The following is a 23,028-nucleotide window of genomic DNA, read 5'->3' as shown; positions in this document are numbered from 1 at the left end:
CACCTTAGAAGTTCCAGCCTTCTAACTCAGCACCGCCCTCATGACCGGTTCTGCCTGTCCATCTTCCTTCCCACCTATCTGTTCCACTCTCCTCTCTGACCTATCACCTTTACCCCCATGTCCATCTACCGATCACACTCTCAGCTACCTCCCCCTCAGCTCCACTCCTACCCATTTATCTCACCACCCTCTTGGCTCACAAGCCTCATTCCTCATTCAGCTTATGTTGATTCTCCTGCTCCTTGGATGCTGCCTGACCTGCTGTGCTTTTCCAGTACCACACTCACGACTAGAGAGGTTTTCTGTCATGAGTGTGTGGTGCCTTTAGGTTGTTGAGTAATGAGATGTTAGGATAGGAGATCAGAATACATTTTATTTATTTAAAACATTTTATTAACCAGTACAAAATATATTTAACAATAAACAGAAAACAGCAGTTCACAAAAACCCCACTATATACAGGGGAAAGGGCAGTAAAGCCAAACTCCAAACTCTACCGTTCAACCAGTTTTCAGGGAGATGAGGACAAACCTCAAATCCCACTTCTGTTCAAAGGTAACGGTAACTAGCACTGACAAGACAGTGCAATCAATGAGAAACAGTGCACAGAGCACAGACCCAATATAGCTATAAAAAAGGATACCTAACACCCAACCACACCACATACTGATCAGACTGTCCTGGGCTAGCCTTCCTGCAGGACAGCCATCAGCCTTCCGGTCTCTAGCTGCCCCTGCGTACCAGAATACATTTTGTTTCCCTTGACACTGACCCAGCTCTCTCTGAGCCAGCTCTCAGAGTGAACAGAACCGCTGACACACCTTTTTCTTCTAATTTAGCATACATTTTATTCCAGTTGTTGGCTTTTTTTTGTTCAGCTGCTTCAAATGTTTAGTCAATTAGATTAATTCAGTTGATATTATTGTAAATTGCAAGTCACATAAAAATAATTTAAACTTCCAGACATCGATGAATGTGCGTTGGATTCGGAGATTTGTGGATTGGCAGTTTGTGAAAATATACTGGGGTCTTACAAGTGCACATGTGATCCTGGATATAAATATGACTTTTCGACGAAGTCTTGTGAAGGTAATTGCTTCCCAAACTCTATGCTGGAGTAAGGAAACTGGTAACTAATTATCTTTCCAGCTGCGAGATCCTTATTGGTGTCAATCTGGACAGGTGTTTCACTGCAGAGAATAAAATGACAGATTTCAACAAGAAAATCAACTTGCATTTATATATCGTCATCAGTGTTATGGAAAACAAACCCCAAGAATTTCATAAGAGCGGTTACCAAACAAGGTTTGATACTGAGCCATATTTTGGAGACATTGGGACAGGTGACTGAAAACATGATCGAAAAGGTTACAAGGGACACCTTGAGGGATAATCACTCAGAGGTTTCGGGAGCAACTCTGCAGCTTGAAGCCTGAGTCAGGATGGAATGATTAGAATTGTTCCAAGCTGGAATTCACTCTGGGAAGGTGATTTCCACATTTGATTGTTGAAGGAACTGAACCTTGGGGAACACTAACACACCAGTTGATGAGCTTTTATTCTCAGTAAACATTGATGTGAGCTTCTCATTTAATTGAGGTTTGTCAAAATGCTCTGAAAGGAACTTGCTGGAGGGGATGCCGACTGTAATTATTTTGTCAGATACTGCGGGGGGTGCTAGACGGTTTCATTGAGAGGAGGGCTTACAACTGTTGGCAGTTCTAGCAGTTAATACTCCGAATAGGCTCGCATCCTTGAACACAGGCTGCAAAACATAGGAATAGGAGGAGCTCATTCAGCCCCTCTGCTGTCCCATTTGATTATGGGGGATATGAATGTGCTAATTATGAGCATGAGTAGGCCATGTTCCACCCCAATCCATGCCATATTCTGATCTTTGATCAATAATTCATAGTGCCATTGTTTAACAAAACGCTATCCATCTTAGTCCCAACAACAATTCAGGTTCCAAACTCCTTTGTTACTTATGTAAGGAAGAAACACTGAGGCCATAGCCTGTTGAGGCATATGACAGCATCACCCCTGCAAGGTGGGCCCAGTTAAATATATATCTAACCATTGAACAGCCCAAGACTAGGTATCCGTGAGGTACTGTGGGCAATAAACAACAGTCTGAGCACAGGTTGTGCTTAGCGTCCATCACCTGATTGGCATCAAACTAGATGGTGCACTCTGGCTCAATGAGGTGCTGTCAACCAACAGATGAATGGGACAACTCTCCCCTGGAGACAGTCATCCTTAATGCAAAGGAAGGGTTATTAAGGTTATTGGAGGTCAATTCTCTCAGTCCCAGGACAGTACTGCAGGAATTCCTCAGTCCAGTCAAGCCCACTTGTACAATACTGAGGGAGTGTTGCACTCTGAGAAGTGCTGTCTTTAAGAGAAGTACAAAGTACCTTTTACCTGCATGCCTAAAGCCTCCCCACAGCACTATAATGGGCAGCAGTGCGCCCTCAAATAACATCACAAAGGCCAGATTATCTCATCATTTATCTCATTGTTTTTTTTTCTGTGGAACATTCATTGCCATGTTTCCTGCAGTACACTTTATTGGCTGTAAGACGTGCTGAGTTAATTTAAAGCTGAACAAATCAAGGAAATGTGTCATAATATTGAACCTTTGTTCTGCTGCTCAGATATAGATGAATGTGAAGAGAATATCTGTGCTGGAGATTGTGTCAATACCCGTGGTGGATATGCTTGTTTCTGTGATGGAAAGCAAGGTCTCAAGTTGGCAGCGGACTTACAGAGTTGTACAGTAAGACCTTTTTTGTACTTTGTCTCCTTGGTGGAACAATGGGGAGAATAAGACAACCTGACGCCACATGATTGATTTATTTTGTGGATATTTAGTACGTGCATTTTAGCAATCGTCTATTTCCGCTCACAGTTTATCAGATAGTGAGGCAATCCTTGCTCATTATGCAGCAAGACCTGGACAGGCTTCGCATTTGAGCTGACAATAATCACCCCACGCAAATGCTAAGCATCTCGAATAAAATCTAACCACATCCCTATGACATTCCATGGCATTACCATCCCCAAATCTCCAAAGATTAAAATCCTGGGGGTTAATGATTAACCAGAAACTGAACTGGATGAGAGTTACTGTGGCTACACGAGCAGGTAAGATGCTGGGAATTCTGTGGCAAGTAACACACCTTATTTTTTCCCCCAAAGCCTGTCCAGTATCGGTAAGGCATAAGTGAGGGGTGTGGTATAATGCATGCCACTTGCCTGGATGATGAGTGCAGCTCAAACATCACTCAAGAACCTAAATGGTGTAGTCAGGGATTTTGGTGGTCAGAAGGGAGAAGGAGTTGTGGGAGTGTACATCTGGACTGCTATAACTGTGAAACCTTTGAGGTGCACACACTTTTTGGGGCATTCTTAATATTATTCAACAAGAAACAGAAATGGGTAGTTGGCCTTGGAAAAAATATCTCCATTGTGACATTTTGATGCAAACAAATGGCTTTAACCCATTGCTACATTGTAAAATTTGCTACAAGACATTTTTCTTGAAAGCAGGAAGCCATCTTGATGTCTCTTTGTTTCAGCTTATTATGCCATGTGCTTCACTGAACACTTGGAAAAATGAAGGGTCCTTATATCTGGGGCGATTCTTCAAAGGGACTCCAGTGATGCGTTTTAACTTCAAAAGAAAGCAGCAAACAAGGTGAGGCATTGTCACTGCCGCAGGATTTCACCGCTGGGCGAGTCCAGAGCACAGGATCTTAAAATCAGAGCCAGGCTGTTCAGGGAGTGAGGTCAGAAAGCCCTCCTACACACACCAGGGCAGCGACAATCTGGAGCTGTCTGCCACAAGAATCTGTTTTGACTGGGGGCAATTCTAAACTTTTGATTGGGTGAAGTGATTAATGGATATGGAACCAAGGGGGGGATATGAAACCGAGATCCGGCCAAGTCTCCATCGGTTTGCATGGCGGAACGGATTTGAGGGGCTGAATGGTCTTTTGTTTCTACTGTGTCTTTGAATGGGAGAATGGAGAAACTGTTGTGGGTATGTTCGCTGAGCTGGGGAACTGGTTTGCAAGTGTCTGTCCCCTGTCTGAGTGACATCCTCAGTGCTATGGAGCCTCCTGTGATGTGCGGTTGGCCTGGGTATTCCGGAATTCATTTGGTTTCGTTCTCGCTGCTTCCTGTTGCCGGTTCCTGTTGCTTGTTGTAGTGACCGGCATATTGACTCCAGGTCAATGTGTCTGTTGATGGAGTCTGTGGATGAGTGCCATGTTTCCAGAAATTCTCTGGAAGTCTTCTGTTTAGCTTGTCCTGGATTACACAACGACCATCGGACAAGCCAAACAGAGGACAGCCAAAGAATTTCTAGAAGTATGGTACTCACCCACAAACTCCATCAACAAACAAACAGACCTAGCCCCGATATACCGGCCACTACAACGAGCAACCGGAAGCAACAGGAATGGAACCAAATAAATTCCAGATGGAACAGTACAGCAGCATTTCACAGCAGGCTCCAAAACTCTGAGGATGTCACCTAGACAGGGGGCAAACATACCCGGAACTACTGCAACCCACACCTGAGCTGCAAATCTTTACCCACACCTTGAATTGTGAAACTGTGTGCAGCTGATCCTAGAATTTGTCTGCATCAGAAAGGACAGGAAATGCTTTATTGGCTGGAGAGACCTTTGTGACCTCCTGAGGTCAAGGAGGTGCTATATAAAGGTAAGTTCTTTCATTCTGTCTATGAGGAAGCGTGCTCCTTCACCCTGAAATTTTCATCTTTTAAAGTTGAGTGAATTTTGTTTCAAATCGATAAGTCCGGGTTGTGTGAAGTTTGAACAGAACGTACAGATAAATAATAAAACATAATCATGGGCATAAATTGCTTCCTTATGCAAAATTGAAACTTGTTGAATGAATATTTTGAAATAAAGCTTGCCCTCAGTTTGGTTTGAATCCCTGTGTGGGGTCCTCCTGGCACAGGCTATGAGAATATTGCCGTCTCACTCGGCCAAGATGGGACTGTGCCTGGAGCTCACTGATGGCCAAATACCGTGCAAGTTCTTACAGAGCCCCAGTGCACATGATTATCCCACTGGGCAGGACTCCAGAACAATCAAAAGCGCTTAGGCCTTTAGTCTTTCAAGTCATTAATGTTGTCTGGAAATATCAACACAATGAAAGCTTTGAACACAGGAATGGAGGAAGACCATTCAAACCCTCAAACCTGCTCCTTTATTCAGTGGCATCATAGCTAACCTGTTTCATTGACCTGGAGACTGTGACTGAACAAATGTCTGTCACTCTCAGTGTGGCCCAATACAAACCTCTGCTGTCTATGTCCTAAATCACACGTACTCCTGTTCACCCACTATGCTCACTAATCACAGTAGTATTTGCCCTGACAACAGCTGAATTGTAGAATTTCCATTCTTATTTTCAAATCTCTCCAGGGTCACATCTGTAATCTCCCTCCCTCTCTTCTCACAATCTCTTTCCTCCCCTCGTTCCAATCTTCCGAACAATCTCAATTCTAATTGCTCCATAACTGGAGGCTGTGCTGTCAGCTGCCAGGGCCCTAGTGCAGGAATCGTCTCACTGGAAGTCTCTTGACAAATTATGCGAGGCGGAGGTTGGGCAGATAGTCAGAGGCTTTTTTCCAAGGATGGCAAGGTCAACTACAAGAGGGTGCAGGTTCAAGGTGAGAGGGGGATCAGTTTGGGGAGAAGTGCAGGGAAAATGATTCACACGAAAGGTGGTGGGCACCTGGAATGCACTGCCAGCGGAGGCATGTTAGCAATGTTTCAGATGTATCTTAAGAGACACATGGACAACAGGTGAACAGATGGATGAAACCATGCTTGGGCAACAGGTAGTGGGTCTAAGTAAGGATTAGAATTGGTGCAGGCTTGGTGTTCTAACAGGCTTGTTTCTGTGCTGCATTACATTATGATGTACAATTTGTATTGCTCTCCCCCTTTTAACTCGCTGCTTAAAATCTGCCCCTTTGAACAAGCTTCCATCACCTCGTCATCTCCCCTAATTACTCCACATATGAACAAATATTTGTTGATTGATTGATTTATTTGTCACGTGTACTGAGGTACAGTGAAACGCTTTGTTTACGAGCAGTAGAGGCAGAACATAATAAGCAAGGATGGACAGAACAAGAAGACTTAGACAGAAGCATACAGGTTACATTGAGCAGTGCGTGTGCCACCCAAGATCAGCGTTAGCAAGATCAGCATTGTTTGAGGCTAGAGAGTCCATTCATCAGTCTAATTACGGCCGGGATGAAGCTGTTTCTGAACTTGCCAGTGTGTGTTCAGGCTTCTGTATCTTCTGTCTGACGGAAGAGGTTGTAGGAGATCGGAACTGGGGTGGAATGGGTCCTTGATGATCTTAGCAGTCTTTCCATGACAGGGAGCCATGTAAATGGAGTCCATGGGTGGGAGGTTGGCTTCCTTCATGGTCTCGACTGTGCACACAATCTTCTGTCGTTTCTTCCAGTCCAGTTGCTATACCAGGCCATTGTGCAACCAGGCAGCATGCCTTCAATGCTGAGTCTGTAGACATTGGTGAGGGTCCTTATGGACGTGCCAAACTTCCTCAGCCGCCTGACGAAGGAGAACCATTGCTATGCCTTCTTGACTGTCGCATTTACATGGGAAATCCAGGACAGGTTGCCGGTTATTGTCACTCTGAGGAACTTGACACTCTCCACCCTCTCAACCTCAGCTCTGATGTAGATAGTGGCGTGCTCTCCTCCTCTCTTTCTGAAGGCAGTGATCAGTTCTTTAGTTTTGCTGACATTAAGAGGTTGTTATCATTGCAGCATGTCACCAAGCCTTCTGTCTCTTTTCTGTATTTTGACTTGTCGCTAGATGTCTGTCCTACCATGGTGGTGCCATCAGCAACTTGGAGATGCTGCTTGTTTGGAATTTGGCAACACCATCGTGAGTGTTCAGGGAGTACAGTAGGAAGGTGAGGACGCACCCTTGGTGGCTCCATTGTTGAGTGTTATTGTGGAGGAGGTGCAGTTCCCTATCTTCATTGATTGGTCTGTGGGTCAGGAAGCTGAGGATCCAGTTGCAGATGGTGGATCTGAGACCAAGGTCACAGAGTTCTGAGATCAGTCTGGGGAGGTTTATGGTGTTGAAGGCAGAGCTGTAGTCAATGAGCAGGAGTCTGATGTTATCCAGATGTTCCAGGAATGAGTACAGGGCTAGGGATATGGTGTCCGCTGTGGACCTGTTACACTGGTGAGCAAATTGTAGGGGACTGAGACAGGCTGGGAGACAGGAGTTGATGTGGGCCATGATCAGCCTTTCGAAGCACTTCAAGATTACTGAGGTCAGAGCCATTGGACAGTAGTCATTTTGGCACATTGCATGTGCTTTCTTAGGTACAGGGATGATGGTAGTCTTCTTGAAGCAGGTGGGGACTTTGGCTTATAGGAGGGAGAGGTTGAGGATGTTGGTGAGTCCCTCTGCCAGCTGGTCTGTACAGGATCTGAGTGCTTGGCCAGGGACTCCCCATCGCTTTCCTTGGGTTGACTTACAGGAAGATTGACCTAACGTCTGCAGCAGTGACTGAGGGAACAGGTGGGTCCGGGGCAGGCACCTCCACACCTCTAGCATTCTGCTCGAACCGAGCATAGAGAGCATTGACCGTGTCAGGGAGGGATGTGTCTTTGTGATCCTGCTCTGCTTCACTTTGTGACCCAGCATTTTGACTTTGCTGACTGTCACAATCCTTGGGGTGCTTTACTCGGTTAAAGGCCCCATATAAATTCAAGTTTTACAAGTTAAACCTGTGTTGGGAATGGGGATTGACTGGTGGTGAAAACTATTTAACTCCGTGAAGATTAACTGGGAAAGTCTGTTTGTTTTTCACTGGCTGTAGGGGCTCACATGAGATATCACGTGACCAGTGACAGGCGTGTGAGAGTGAGGTAATTGGTTGGTTACGTGGTGTTTCAGTCAGAGTTGCTGACACTCGCTGTGAGAGTGTTCCTCAGTAATCTGGGTAATGATTGCTTTTTATTTAATGGGCAGCTTTTCGGTGGAATTCGATTTTCGAACGTTTGATACGGAAGGTACAATATTCCAAGCTGGACTTCAGCAAAACAGCAACTGGATCATGCTGGGACTGCATAATGGGAAGCTGCAAGTTCAGTACAGTAACACCAATGAGGCTACAGGTGGCGTTACCACTGGAGGTCCACTCCTGAACAATGGCCATTGGCATACGGTATGTTCACAGCTGCTTACCACTTCATTTGCACCTCTTTTAAGGAGCGTTTGTGGGGCTTTGGGGTTCAGCTACTTTTGTTATGACAACATTGTATTAACCAGTACTCATGAGGCCAGGAGTGTGCTGGCTAATCAAATAACCGATTGATCAAGAGAGTCATATAATCAATGTAGAAATGTAATGCAGGGGGTACATATGTCGCAGTTATACATTATCTGCCACCTGATTGACTGAAATAATGATGCCTTAAATAAAACTTACCAGCAGAGAGCCTTCTCACTCACACCCTCAACTATTTACTCAGACATCGCATTAACACAGTAAACTTCTGGTATTTAAGGGATATAATTCTTGCCAGTTTATTGAGAGTGTTGGCTAACAAGGTGCCAGTTAAAATTTCCTGTACCTGATTGTTCTGTTAAATGGAAGCATGTCACTGTTGTACAGGCTCTGCCTTTCCAGTGTGGCACCTTACACGTTGCGTTGACTGTGTCCATTAGTTTCACTTTGCTGTTTCTGAAGGTGCAAAATATTTTTCCGTTTCAGATTTCCGTTGAAGAATCAAGGAGCAGCTTGATTGTGAAAGTTGCCCGAGAGGCGGTGATGCATATTAACATCCCCACAAGCCTGTTCCAGGAGATACAAGGATCATTTCAGATAGACATTTCTGTTGGAGGCCTACTTAATGATGGGCAGCTTGTTAAATCGGTAATTGACTTTATGACACACTGCTTTCCAAAGATCAGGCTAGGCTTCAGGATTACATTCGGGAGTATATGGGCCTTTTTTTAGATTAGATTACTTGCAGTGTGGAAACAGGCCCTTCGGCCCAACAAGTCCACACCGACCCGCCGAAGCGCAACCCACCCATACCCTTACATTTACCCCTTACCTAACACTACGGGTAATTTAGCATGGCCAATTCACCTGACCCGCACATCTTTGGACTGTGGGAGGAAACTGGAGCACCCGGAGGAAACCCACGCAGACACGGGGAGAACGTGCAAACTCCGCACAGTCAATCGCCTGAGTCGGGAATTGAACCCGGGTCTCAGGCGCTGTGAGGCAGCAGTGCTAACCACTGTGCCACCGTGCCGCCCTTGTTTCTCTCCTCTGAAAATGAGCTTCCTCTGAAATGATTCCTTTTCCTCTAAGTTCTCTGTTTAGGACATTCCACATCAGGATTGAGAATTTGACTGCGATTCTCAATTACCAAGCGACCTCACGATCTGATTGGTCCTCTTGCAGATAAATCCTCGATTGGATGCCTGCATGCGTGGGTGGAACTGGATGAATGGTGAAGACACGATAGCAAGTGAGACTATCAAACAAGATGAAAGGTTGCAATGTTTCTCTGACATTGGGAGAGGATCCTATTTTCCTGGGTATGGCTTTGCCTCCTTTGACATCACATACGGTAAGTGAACCATTCTCTTCCTGTTATACTTGAGTTCTGTTGTTGACTGGCAATCTTCATGTCACTTATGAAAAAGCTTCATTTTTGCCAGCTCTGATGACACAAGGCTTGTGTACACCTGATGCCTGAGGCATCACTGTCACCCTCTTGGAGGAAGTTACCTATGAGGGTCATTTTGTATAAGCTAAATCAACCCAGGATTCAGAGTAGAGAATTTCGTAATATTCATAAATTTATTTGTATTTTTGTTTCGGCTCGATTATGAACTGGAACAGTTTCAGTCTGAGAGTTGTTTTATGTCACTGTGCTTACACTTTTGTTTTGTTCTCCTTCCGTGCTCTTACCTGATCTTTCCAACTCCCATTTTAATCAACATCCAAGGTGCCACCTTTACAGTGTTTACTGCTATTAGCCTGCTCCAGACTGATAATGAGCAGCACTGAGATCCAGTACTGAATCCTCAAATGCTCCATTGTTTATCAGCTCACTCAATCAGACCATTCAGACCCAGTCCAACCTATCATGTATCATCATCATGGACGTCTGGGATTTCATTTACACATCCAATTGGCTGTTGGTTTTTGGAACTCCCAGACTGAGGTCGATGTTTTAGAAATGTTTCTGCATTCACACACTAATTTCTTGCTTAATGTTGTAATAGTGTTCCTGAAAAGTACAACTTTAACTTGAAGTAAATTGAAGCAAATCAGATTTTCCCCCATTACAACCAAAATGAACGCTGTGTCTGGGTTCTGTCAGACTTTTCTCAACACACCGTAGTCTTTAAGTAGAATCACTGTTCAATCCTAAAGTCCATATTTGTAACTCTTTTCTTGATTCATGGGATACGTGTGTCATTTACCTGGACCAGCATTATTGCCTGTCCCTAAGTGCCTTGAACTGAATTGCTTCAAAGGCCTGTTCAGAGCTCAGTTAAAAACCAATCACATCGCAGTGGGTCTGGAGTTACATATTGGCCATCCCAGGTGAGGATAGTAGTTTTCCCTTCCCTGAGTGACATTGGTGAATCAAATGGGTATTTTCTATAATTGACAATGATTACATGGTTGCCATTACAGTAGTTTTTTATTTCCAAACTTTTAGTTGAATTCAAATTTCACCATTTGCTGTAGTTGGATTCAAACCCATGTCCCAGAATTTTAGGCTGGGCCTCAGGATCACTGGTCCAGAGAACTCCTTCCATTCCAAAATGGTGCTGATTGGGTCACATGACACGACCTCCAAACTGACACAATGGGAATCCCAACGACAAGAGCACATCCCATGATGTTAAGGCAGAGCTGTGCTGATGAAGGGCTTTTGCCCGAAACGTCGATTTTCCTGCTCCTCGGATGCTGCCTGACCTGCTGTGCTTTTCCAGCACCACTCTAATGTAAACCTTATAACAATCCTGGGCAGGGTAGTGCCGTCGGCTCACGTGGATTGGGATAGCGTACTGTGTTGGATCTTACTTAGTGAAATAAGTCGTTGTTGCAGAGGGATAGAATCACAAAATGCAGGAGGCCTATCAGCCCATCATTGGGGTGTGCATTCCAGAGCTTACCAACTTAAAAGTATAAAATATTTTCCTCATCTTACCTCCCTTAGTTTCCATAAAATCTTAAATCTGCATTACTGGTCCTGAATTATTCACTGGAATAAAATAAGCGTGCCAAGGGTTATGGAGGTCAGACAGGAAGTGGAGCTTACAATCGGATCGTAATGATTGGTGGAACAGAGTTGAAGTACTAAACACACTACACCAGCTCCTAAGTTTTATTGAGTGTGCACTTTGTGAGTCACATTTACAAAATGATTCTTGAATCTGTGCTGGGTGAATTTGACTAAACCAGCAAACTTTATTTTTCTAAACTCAGCGACAAAACTGAGCAATGATGATGGGAGCTGGGCGGTGAACGTGGACCTTTTAATCCAACCCTCAGTAGACACTGGCATCCTATTTGCGATTGTAAGTGGCAGCAATGTCTCACTGTCCCTGGCCATCATAGACTCGGATACTGCTACCCAGGTAATTAACGAGACGAAATAATGGGATTGAGCGTGGGTGTCAGAGAGCAGTGATCCTCTCACCCAGTGGGTAACAGAATGGGCTTCTGTTCATTGCTTTATAAGATTGAGGATGAAGGCATTTGCACAGCAGCTCCTGACTCAGTGACAGATTCCAGCTGGGTCAAACTCCAAACTGGGGGAAGACACATTCCTTCCTGACACATGAATAATAGCCAGTGGTCAAGGACTGTGGTGCGGGAAAGGTCAAAGGGCTTCAGGGGTGAAAGGTCACAACCGTTGCAGAGGAAGAGGTGAGAGAGTTACCACAATAGTGTAAAACGTGATCCGACTATGACTGTTTCTTACAGGAGTAACTGAGGGAGTGTCTTCGAGGAGAAAGTGAGGTCTGCAGATGCTGGAGATCAGAGCTGAAAATGTGTTGATGGAAAAACGCAGCAGGTCAGGCAGCATCCTAGGAACAGGAGATTCGACGTTTCGGGCATAAGCATTCCTGAAGAAGGGCTTATGCCCGAAACGTGGAATCTCTTGTTCCTTGGATGCTGCCTGACCTGCTGCGCTTTTCCAGCAACACATTTTCAGAAACTGAGGGAGCGTGCACTGTTCCTTCTGTTAGTCTGCACCTGTGTTCAGACTACCTGGGCTGCATACAGATCAAACACACACATTGTTGACATTGTCATTTCTGAATCTAAGAGTCCAGCCATGTGGACATGGAGAGATTCACTCTGGTAACGGGAGGTTTGCTGAGATTAAATGACCTCGGGGGACAGTGTGGAGGATTTTCTAACTCTGCATTTAACCCATGCTGCTATTCTGACCCAGTCAGGAAGGTTGCCTGATTCCTTGTCCTGCTCCTCTATTGCCCATGAAAGAAAGTGACTCTTGCAACTCTCTCTTTCTCTCTCTCACACGCACACACGCGCACACACACATATCATCTAGTTTCAAAACGTTAGCTTGCTTTCCCTCCATGGATGCTGCCTGACCTGCTGTGACCTCCAGCACTTTTTGTTTTTAGCACAGATCCCATGTCTGCAGTAATTTGCTCCTGATTCAGTGTCAGGAGCAAGTCATCCAGGTTCCTTACATTAACCAAGAAAAATGTAGCTATTTTTAAAAAAAACTTACTAAACACAGATTATGAACAGCTTTGAACTATGCAACTACATCTACGTAACCACACCACTCTACAGCTATTTGTGTTCAAAACCAACAGATTTAGCATCCACAGATCAGGTCGTGTGACCTCTCTCTGAAAGCATTGTAAACTCAATGATTCCATCTAAGCAGCTTATGTTCTTTGAGGTAAAATCTGTTGTTTGTATCCACTTTCTGGGCTGTTCAAGCCTGCAATCTGACTGGGAACATTGATGGAACAGTGCTGAGGGATGCTAGATGGTATTTTTCAATTCTATCCAGCATTGCAAGGCTCAGTTATTCAGGGAATACTGCTGTTGACTGTACTGCTAAACTATTGTGTTATGTGAAAAATGAATTTATAATACTGTTCTGAACTGACAGCACATTTATTAACTCATCCAAATGTGAATGAGTCGCAGAGTCATACAGCATGGAAACAAATCCTTTGGCCTATGCTGAACATAAGTCCAAACTAAACTAATTTCACCTGCCTGCTCCTGGCCCATATTCCTCCAAACCTTTCCTATTCATAGACTTAGCTGAAAATGAGTTGCTGGAAAAGCGCAGCAGGTCAGGCAGCATCCAAGGAGCAGGAAATTCGATGTTTCGGGCATAAGCCCTTCATCAGGAAAGGCTTCCTGATTCCTGGTGAAGGGCTTATGCCCAAAACGTCGAATTTCCTGCTCCTTGGATGCTGCCTGACCTGCTGCGCTTTTCCAGCAACACATTTTCAGCTCTGATCTCCAGCATCTGCAGACCTCACTTTCTCCTATTCATAGACTTATCCAAATGTCTTTAAAATGGTGTCACTGTGCTCACATGCATCACTTCCTCAGGAAGCACGCTCCCCACATGAACCAGCCTCTGTGTAAAAACTTGGCCCCTCACATTTTTTAAAAAATGTTTCTCCTCTCAACCATAAAAATGTGCCCCTGATCTTGAAATCCCCATCCTAGGGAAAAGACGCCTTCCATTAACCCTATCTATACCCCTGTTGGATTTATAAACCCCTGTACTTTTACCTCTCAGCCTCCTGCGCACCAGTGGAAAACGTCCCAGCCTTTTGTTATTGAAATGGGATACACCGTTCAATGAGCATCGCAATCATCAGGAATAAAAGTTGGGAATAAGTTCAAAAATTGGATGTTAGAGTAATCAAGCTCATGGTAAACCATGTGAGAAATTCACAAAAAAATATTTCCATGCAGTCAACTTAGCACAATCCTAGGTGTCACTGTCAGTTTGATGTCACCCTCAGGGAGTTGGATTAGAACCTTTTCAGGATCTGAGCACAGAATCTCGGCTGTCCGTTCAGTGCAGGACTATGGGAGGGGCATTGCACCATTACAGCTTCTGATCATACTCCTGTAAAGCACCTTTTGTCATTTTATCCTGTTATACTGACACAAAGCCCAACTTGTTTTTTTTAAATTAGAACATCATCCTAGCTATCGAGAACGTGATTGTTTACAAACTGGAAGGACTGACACTTTGTACTGGAGACAAATCGCCCGTCCAGCTCATTGCAACGAGAGGCCGTATTGTCTTAGAATCTTCTGGAGTGGTCGGTGAGAGTCCATTGGCCATGTCAGAGCTAGCAGAACATCTCTCCAAACTGGACCAGTATATGCAAGGCTCAGTGCTCACCTACTTGGGTGGACTTCCAGGTAAAAACCATGACGTATACCTGTAGCATGTTCACATCCTAGTCCGCATCACCCTCATTTCCTGTTTCATGATTTTCTCTGTGGTGTTCTTATGTTAACACTTGTAGTCAACAAAGTTCCATGTCGACGTTTTACCTGTCACACTGTAATTGCAAACTTTCCCCCACCATGTGATGTTGTTTCTTGGTTAGTTCTCTGAGCAATGTTACTGGAAATTGGCTAGTTACCTCATGGAATTATTGTGTACTGTTCAGGAGTATCACGGTTTCACCCTTGACATTTTATTGGAAAATTATTACTTCCAGATGAGCCCTCCACCCACCCCATCCACTGAAATGCTCAGCCATCCCAGCGCCATATTGAATTCAGTGACAAAACTATGTTCTGGTCACAGCTCCCATGTCTGCGTTTCCAGATGTCTCCGATCCCTCTCTCACTCTCTCATGTCACCAACTGGAGTCCAGCACACTGCAATCACCTTCCCTGACATTGAATAGCCATGAGGATTGTACTTAATGTTTATTCTGGGTCCGTTCAGTGCAGGACTATGGGAGGGGCATTGCACCATTACAGCTTCTGATCATGCTCCTATAAAGCACCTTTTGTCATTTTATCCTGTTAAACTGACACAAAGCCAATCAAAACTCTCTCTTTTGTGGGGTTGGGCTGCTTTGGTGCAGGATGTCCCATGTCATTGGGTGAGGGGTTACCTGGCCTGTAGCACAGTCAGCCTGACCCCCTGCTCATTGTCATTAACAGACAGGAAAGTGCCGGTCATTTCCTGACACACACACACTCGCATTTGAATGTAAAAAACCAAGGAATGAAGACATGAAAAACAATATCCATCAGTCCCATTGGGTGAATTCAACTTCCCAGTGTTACTTAATCCTGGAATTTTCTCTGGTACAAGGACATAATGAAAGTGTCAGGTTGTCCATGCTGCTGCCCAGCTACCTAACCTTTTACAATGTCTCATTTTGCAGATGTCCCAGTGACGTCTACCCCAGTGACTGCCTTCTACCAAGGCTGTATGCACGTTCGCATCAATAACCACTACATCGACCTGGATGAAGCTGTTTACAAACACGACGACATAAGGTCACACTCCTGCCCTCTAGTGGATGAGAGGGATTAGCAACATGGTACTCCACCTCTCGCCTGCTTGCTGCACCAAAGCTGAATCCTGTTCATTCCGAGAGCTGATGTGACCGAGTTGCTGTAGCTTTAACAGTGAAGGTTCCCTCCCTGTTTGGAGTGGGAGGTTGAGGGAGTGAGACAAAAGCAAGGCCGTTCAATAGCGAAGGCTCATGAGACAAAGATGTGTGACAAGTTGGTTTTGTAATGAAGGCAGTGGCTATCATACAATTTCACAATCGTACTCAGATAAAAACAATTCAGTGAACTGGGATTAAATAGGAGCAGATCAACCCTGGCAATGAACAGCAGAGTTTTCAGATGCTTATCCTCATGTATCCAATAAGCTGATCACAGTATCATGTACTAATGCTTTTCAAATGTGGCTTATATAAAACACATCAAGTACATTTACTTTGTTATATTCAAACTGTATGCTTACAAACACTGGCATTTCAAAATTTGGACATAAACTTCACACAATGAAGATACCGAACCAAAGAAGCCATGATACTTTATTTCCAAGATTCAGAAACTCAAAATGCAAAGTTTATAAAATGATTTTATCTGCTTAATGTGTGATTTCATCAGTGCAACAGGAAAACGTATTGCTAAAGTTACTGATCCACAAAAGCGAGAGTTTTGATCCCGACAGAGTAGATCCAGATATAATGGATCATAGTGTCAGTCATCGCACAGCAGTGTAAGGAACCACAACACACGAGATTCTAATCCAGTGGAACACCACATAGTAGATTACCGTGCAGTAACCCTTTGCTTTGAGAGTCAGGAGAAAAGGATCAAGTCATTCAGGACTTGAGATAAGGCAGAATTCCTTCAGTCAAGGTGGTGGATCTCTGGGAATTGCATCCTCAGAGGGGCACAGGCATGATGTTCAAGGTAGAGAGTGATGGGTTCACATATCTAGGCTATCAAGGCACTCAAGGATAATATAGGAAAATGGTTTCAGATTGAAGCTCAGATATGATCCACTGGAATGGCCAGCATTTAATTTTCAATTTCTAATTACCCTGAGCTGGCTTCTTGAATCACTGCAGTCCAAAGGCGTAATTCACCTGCAGTGCTGGGTGAGAGGGAGTTCCAAGATTTTGCTCCAGTGACAATGAAAAAGGGATGATGTAATTCTGGGTCAGCATCGAGCGTGGCTTGGATGGGAACTAGCAGGCAGTGGGGTTCCCATGGATCTGTTACGCTTGTCCTATACAGTGGAGGCTGTGGGTCTGGTTAATGCTGTTAAGGAAGCTTGATGAGTTGTCGCAATGCATGTTGTAGGTGGAACACATTGCTGACTCTGTGTCTCAGTTGAGGAGGGAATGAATGTTGAAAATGGTAGCTGGTGTGACAAGCAAGTGGGTGTGGGTGGTGTCAAGCTTCTTGAGTGTTGTTGGAGCTGCACCCACCCAGGCATTTGGGGAATATTCCATCAGACTCCTGGCTCGTTCCATTTCAACAGGCTTTGGGCAGTCAGGAGGGGAGTTATTTGCCTCAGAAGTTCCAGCCTCTCGTCTCTTATTAGGTATCAGGGATGGCGGAGAAAGTTAAGGGGTGATTTTGTTTCATTTATGAAGTATTTTGACATGGAAATAAACAGCAACTGTTTCGGCTGTCTGGAAATGTCAGTAAGAAAAACAGTAAAATACCCAGAGGAGCTGATGAAGACAACGTTCTTTGCACACAGCAACTTGCTCTGATCTGGAACGCGAGTAAAAAGGGAGGCGCGGTGGTAGTTTGGCGCACTGACCTGTACACCGCTGAAGCCAAACGCCAGCTCGCGGACGCCTCCTCTTATCGCCCCCTTGACCACGACCCCACCTCCCACCACCAAACCATCATCTCCCAGACCATCCAGGACCTCATCACCTCAGGGGATCTCCCATCCACCGCCTCCAACCTCATAGTCCCACAACCCCGCACCGCCCGTTTCTACCTCCTGCCCAAAATCCACAAACCTGCCTGCCCCGGCCGACCCATTGTCTCAGCCTGCTCCTGCCCCACCGAACTCATCTCCCAATACCTCGACACGGTCCTGTCCCCTTTAGTCCCAGAACTCCCCACCTACGTTCGGGACACCACCCACGCACTCCACCTCCTCCAGGATTTTCGCTTCCCCGGTCCCCAACGCCTTATTTTCACTATGGACATCCAGTCCCTGTACACCTCCATCCCCCATCACGAAGGACTCAAAGCCCTCCGCTTCTTCCTTTCCCGCCGCACCAACCAGTACCCTTCCACTGACACCCTCCTTCGACTGACTGAACTGGTCCTCACCCTGAATAACTTCTCTTTTCAATCCTCCCACTTCCTCCAAACTAAAGGAGTTGCCATGGGCACCCGCATGGGCCCCAGCTATGCCTGCCTCTTCGTAGGATATGTGGAACAGTCCATCTTCCGCAACTACACTGGCACCACCCCCCACCTTTTCCTCCGCTACATCGATGACTGTATCGGCGCTGCCTCGTGCTCCCACGAGGAGGTTGAACAGTTCATCAACTTTACTAACACCTTCCATCCCGACCTGAAATTCACCTGGACTGTCTCAGACTCCTCCCTCCCCTTCCTAGACCTTTCCATTTCGATCTCGGGCGACCGACTCAACACAGACATCTATTATAAACCGACTGACTCCCACAGCTACCTGGACTACACCTCCTCCCACCCTGCCCCCTGTAAAAACGCCATCCCATATTCCCAATTCCTTCGTCTCCGCCGCATCTGCTCCCAGGAGGACCAATTCCAACACCGCACAGCCCAGATGGCCTCCTTCTTCAAGGACCGCAGATTCCCCCAGACGTGATCGACGATGCCCTCCACCGCATCTCCTCCACTTCCCGCTCCTCCGCCCTTGAGCCCCGCTCCTCCAACCGCCACCAAGACAGAACCCCACTGGTTCTCACCTACCACCCCACCAACCTGCGCATACAACGTATTATCCGCCGCCATTTCCGCCACCTCCAAACGGACCCCACCACCAAGGATATATTTCCCTCCCCTCCCCTATCAGCGTTCCGCAAGGACCACTCCCTTCGTGACTCCCTTGTCAGATCCACACCCCCCACCAACCCAACCTCCACCCCCGGCACCTTCCCCTGCAACCGCAGGAAATGTAAAACTTGCGCCCACACCTCCACACTCACTTCCCTCCAAGGCCCCAAGGGATCCTTCCATATCCGCCACAAGTTCACCTGTACCTCCACACACATCATCTATTGCATCCGCTGCACCCGATGTGGCCTCCTCTATATTGGTGAGACAGGCCGCTTACTTGCGGAACGCTTCAGAGAACACCTCTGGGCCGCCCGAACCAACCAACCCAATCACCCGTGGCTCAACACTTTAACTCCCCCTCCCACTCCACCGAGGACATGCAGGTCCTTGGACTCCTCCACCGGCAGAACACAACTACACGACGGCTGGAGGAGGAGCGCCTCATCTTCCGCCTGGGAACCCTCCAACCACAAGGTATGAATTCAGATTTCTCCAGCTTCCTCATTTCCCCTCCCCCCACCTTGTCTCAGTCGGTTCCCTCAACTCAGCACCGCCCTCCTAACCTGCAATCCTCTTCCTGACCTCTCCGCCCCCACCCCACTCCGGCCTATCACCCTCACCTTGACCTCCTTCCACCTATCCCACCTCCATCGCCCCTCCCCCTAGTCCCTCCTCCCTACCTTTTATCTCAGCCTGCTTGGCTCTCTCTCTTATTCCTGATGAAGGGCTTATGCTCGAAACGTCGAACTCTCTATTCCTGAGATGCTGCCTAACCTGCTGTGCTTTGACCAGCAACACATTTGCAGCTGATCTGGAACGCACTGACTGAGAGGGCGATGGGAGCAAGTTCAGTCATAACTTGCAAAAGGGAATTGTGAAATGTTTGAATTGCAGGAACCGGCAGAGCTAGGGCAGGGGATGGGGGGCAAGTGGAACTTAAAGGAAGTTGTAAGGTTCATTTTCAGATGTTTCGTCACCACACTAGGTAACATCACAACAATGTAGGAGTGAAGGGATGTTCTTATTACAATCAATATGGCTAGTTGGTGCAATAACTGCTAGTTGTCAGCAGGTGTCAGTCTCTGACTGTTGTACACAACAGGGTAATGGGAACAGTGGGTGGTAAATCATCTCACTGTCCCACAAAGCTTGGGACATGTTTTCTGGGGAGTGTCTACATGCAAGTCTGCCAGATAAAGCAAAACTACTTCAAAAAAATCCATTTTTCAAATCAGAATTTCACAATAAACTTCAAAGCAAAACTTTATTAATTTAATTAACTAACAATATAAATTATTTTGGATGGAAGGCAACATAGAATTTTCTGTATTCAGTGCCTCCAAAAGGATAAATAGCATGGTTAAATTCCTTAAACTAGGCCCCTCTTCACTGGAACAGAGACTTTAGGATTCAGACGAAAAATATTTGGATACAAACTATTTCTACTAGTGGTGTTGGGGGAGGTAGAGTGTGAAAACTAGGACGAAGTAGCACAAATTTGAAATCAGCATTAGGACATTCACGGGAGAAGGTCAGAAACATGACACAAAGTGTGGATGTCACTCACAGTGAGGGTAACAGATGCTGGGCTGAAAATGTGTTGCTGGAAAAGCGCAGCAGGTCAGGCAGCATCCAAGGAGCAGGAGATTTGACGTTTCGGGTATGAGCCCTTCTTCAGGATTCCTGAAGAAGGGCTTATGCCTGAAACGTCGAATCTCTTGCTCCTTGGATGCTGCCTGACCTGCTGCGATTTTCCAGCAACACATTTTCAGCTCTGATCTCCAGCAGCTGCAGACCTCACTTTCTCCTCCTAACAGATGCTGGGGATCACTTAACACTTAACTTGAGGATGTGTAAGCTAGGTGGATTAGCCATGGGAAATGCAGGGTTACAGGGATGGAATAGGGGGATGGGTCTGGGTGGGATCTCTCTGGAGGGTCAGTTTGGACCCAAGGGGCCAAATGGCCTGCTTCCCCACTATAGGGATTCTATGATTTCTGGACAGGAGCGTTTAGGGGGTGGTGGAATATTTTAGTACAGATTCGTTATGATGCAATGAATAGCAGAAGAGACTTGAGGAGCTGAATGACCTGTTTACTGCAGTGTTCCAGTGAACATTTGGAAGACCCAGCACGATGAATAGGTTTTGATGAGATGAAGAGTGGAGCTGGTCACCATTGGAAAACTGTTGCTTGTTTCTGTGTTTCTCTCCAGTGAACCAAGAGCAATTTAAAAGAGAAATAACAGAGTTTGTGGTGGGGTAGAAGGATCACCTTGAATGCAGATCTGAATGAAACTTTATAATTAATCAAATCATTGCTGAACACATTGATCAATCAGTCCTTATACAGACAGAACAAGTGGACTTTGTCTGATGGAGGTATTTGACTATGACAGGACTGTTAACACTTAGCGAGGGTTTAAGTTAGCTTGGCAGAGGGACAGGAAACTGAACACAGATTTAAAGAGAAGCAAAACTGAAAATGGAGGGCAATAAGTTCACAATTAAGTACAGATGATTGAGGGAACAAACTGAATGCTCAGTTATTAGTGCATAAAACAAAACACAAGAAGTTTACATAATAAGAAGGAAAACCTAGTGCTTCCAATTAAACCTGTTGGACTATAACCTGGTGTTGTGTGATTTCTAACTTTGTACATCCCAGCCCAACATCAGCATCTCCATATCAGAAGAGCTGGGAGCACAGATTAACATCTGGGAATACAATATTAATGGGACACAGGAGAAAGAGGAAAGCAATGGCATATGGACACTCCTGGTTACAGAGTTTTCAGATAACAGACAGGGGTATAAAAAAGGGAGCTGGTTAATAAACATTCACAGCTGAGGGGAGATAACATGCAAAACAATCATCAAATGAGACCATATGGCTTGACCAGAATAACAAAATAGGTGCAATGAGAATCTAGGGAGTGCGCAACAGATGTGCAAATACTTGGGCAAAGAGAGGATAGGCAGTGAATGGGGCTTCTGAGCCTGGTTCTCCTCCATTCTGTCCCCTATTTTTTTCCTTTTTGTTCTTTTTTTTAGTGTTTTGTTTCTGGCAAGAGCTTGGTTGTGGAGATAACAGCAAGGACAGTGAGTGGCAGAGGCTGGGGTCCATCATGAACCAAGATGGCGGACAGCAACAAAACAGCTAGTGGGCCCAGGTGGAAGTTAGTCCAGCATGGCTGAAAGTGAGGCTTCATGGGTAAAACCCAGCACTGAGCGACTGTTACAACACAGGGCAAATCCTTCTGTTAATTTAAACCCAACACACAGAGAAGCTCACCTTGCACTAATCTGTTAAATTGAGAGGCAAAGAATTATCCCAGATTTCATTATTTAAAATAAAAATTAACTATTTTATTCTTTAAGTCCAACAGAGACCACTATTTACAACTCCTTTCTCTTAAACCTATCTTTTACCTCCCACTTTACAATACTGGCCCAATAAATTCCTTCTTAAATTTACAGCGAATCACTTTCAAACCCAGTTGTTGTGTTCAGATGTTGAACTTTCTCTGTAGATTCCTCTAGGTCAACTTCTGTCTTCTGCTGCACACATTTCTTATGGACAGGTACCTTTCAGAGAGCTATTCTGCTGGCAGTCTTTACTTGTAGAGAACAGCTCTCCCCTTAACTGTTCAAAATGTCCAGTTTTATACCCCAAAATATTGGATCATTTCATTGGTTTGATGCCATCCCAAAAAGGAAAATTCAAAATCAATTGGATTTTGGTCTCTGGGACACAGTTTGGCCAAATTTGAATTTGTTTTTGTACCATAGCAACACAGCCCGAGCTATTTGTGTTAACAAATGTTACATTTTTTAAATTGTTCAGCACACCGTGTTTTTATCCTTGCCAGCTTCCTCTCACTCTTAAAGGTACAGTACACCTACACCTTCATAACAAGACCCATGGCTTAAGAAAATACTATAACATTTAAATTTTAACGTTTTTAAAATTTCTCTACTTTACACTAAGAAGAACTGTAGAGATGAGCTTTTTGATTTATTTCTTTACTTTTACACTTTTGTACCTGGGTATCCAATAAAAACTGAAAGAACAATGGATGCTGCAAATCAGAAACACCAACAGAAATTGCTGGGAAAGGTCTGGTAGCAGCTGGTGGCTCAGTGGTTAGCACTGCTGCCTCACACCACCAGGGTCCCAGGTTCAATCCCAGCCTCGGGTGACTGTCTGTGTGGAGTTTGCACGTTCTCCCCATGTCTGTATGGGGTTCCTCTAGTACCCTCCCCAATTCTCAAAGGTATGCAGGCTAGGTCAATTCGCCATGTGTTAGGTGCATTGGTCAGAGGGAAATGGGACTGGGTCAGTGTGGACTTGGGCTGAAGGGCCT

At 45.3% G+C, this 23,028-nt stretch overlaps 1 protein-coding gene across 1 annotated transcript in view; it reads left to right on the top strand.

The window, feature by feature from the left end:
• Nucleotides 1-16,067, top strand: part of LOC132816369 (growth arrest-specific protein 6-like) — a 33,903-nt gene extending 17,836 nt beyond the window's left edge. Inside the window, exons 7-15 of the mRNA XM_060825836.1 lie at nucleotides 964-1,089; nucleotides 2,658-2,779; nucleotides 3,582-3,700; nucleotides 8,067-8,262; nucleotides 8,812-8,973; nucleotides 9,514-9,682; nucleotides 11,560-11,711; nucleotides 14,289-14,520; nucleotides 15,507-16,067. Coding sequence (XP_060681819.1) covers nucleotides 964-1,089; nucleotides 2,658-2,779; nucleotides 3,582-3,700; nucleotides 8,067-8,262; nucleotides 8,812-8,973; nucleotides 9,514-9,682; nucleotides 11,560-11,711; nucleotides 14,289-14,520; nucleotides 15,507-15,658 — 1,430 coding nt within the window. The 3' untranslated portion in view covers nucleotides 15,659-16,067. The remainder of the gene's footprint in view (nucleotides 1-963; nucleotides 1,090-2,657; nucleotides 2,780-3,581; nucleotides 3,701-8,066; nucleotides 8,263-8,811; nucleotides 8,974-9,513; nucleotides 9,683-11,559; nucleotides 11,712-14,288; nucleotides 14,521-15,506) is intronic.
• Nucleotides 16,068-23,028: the final 6,961 nt, after the last annotated feature.

Source organism: Hemiscyllium ocellatum, chromosome 6 (genome assembly GCF_020745735.1).
Source record: "Hemiscyllium ocellatum isolate sHemOce1 chromosome 6, sHemOce1.pat.X.cur, whole genome shotgun sequence".
In the NCBI taxonomy this organism is placed as follows: domain Eukaryota; kingdom Metazoa; phylum Chordata; class Chondrichthyes; order Orectolobiformes; family Hemiscylliidae; genus Hemiscyllium; species Hemiscyllium ocellatum.
This window is presented reverse-complemented; position numbering and strand designations above follow the sequence as displayed.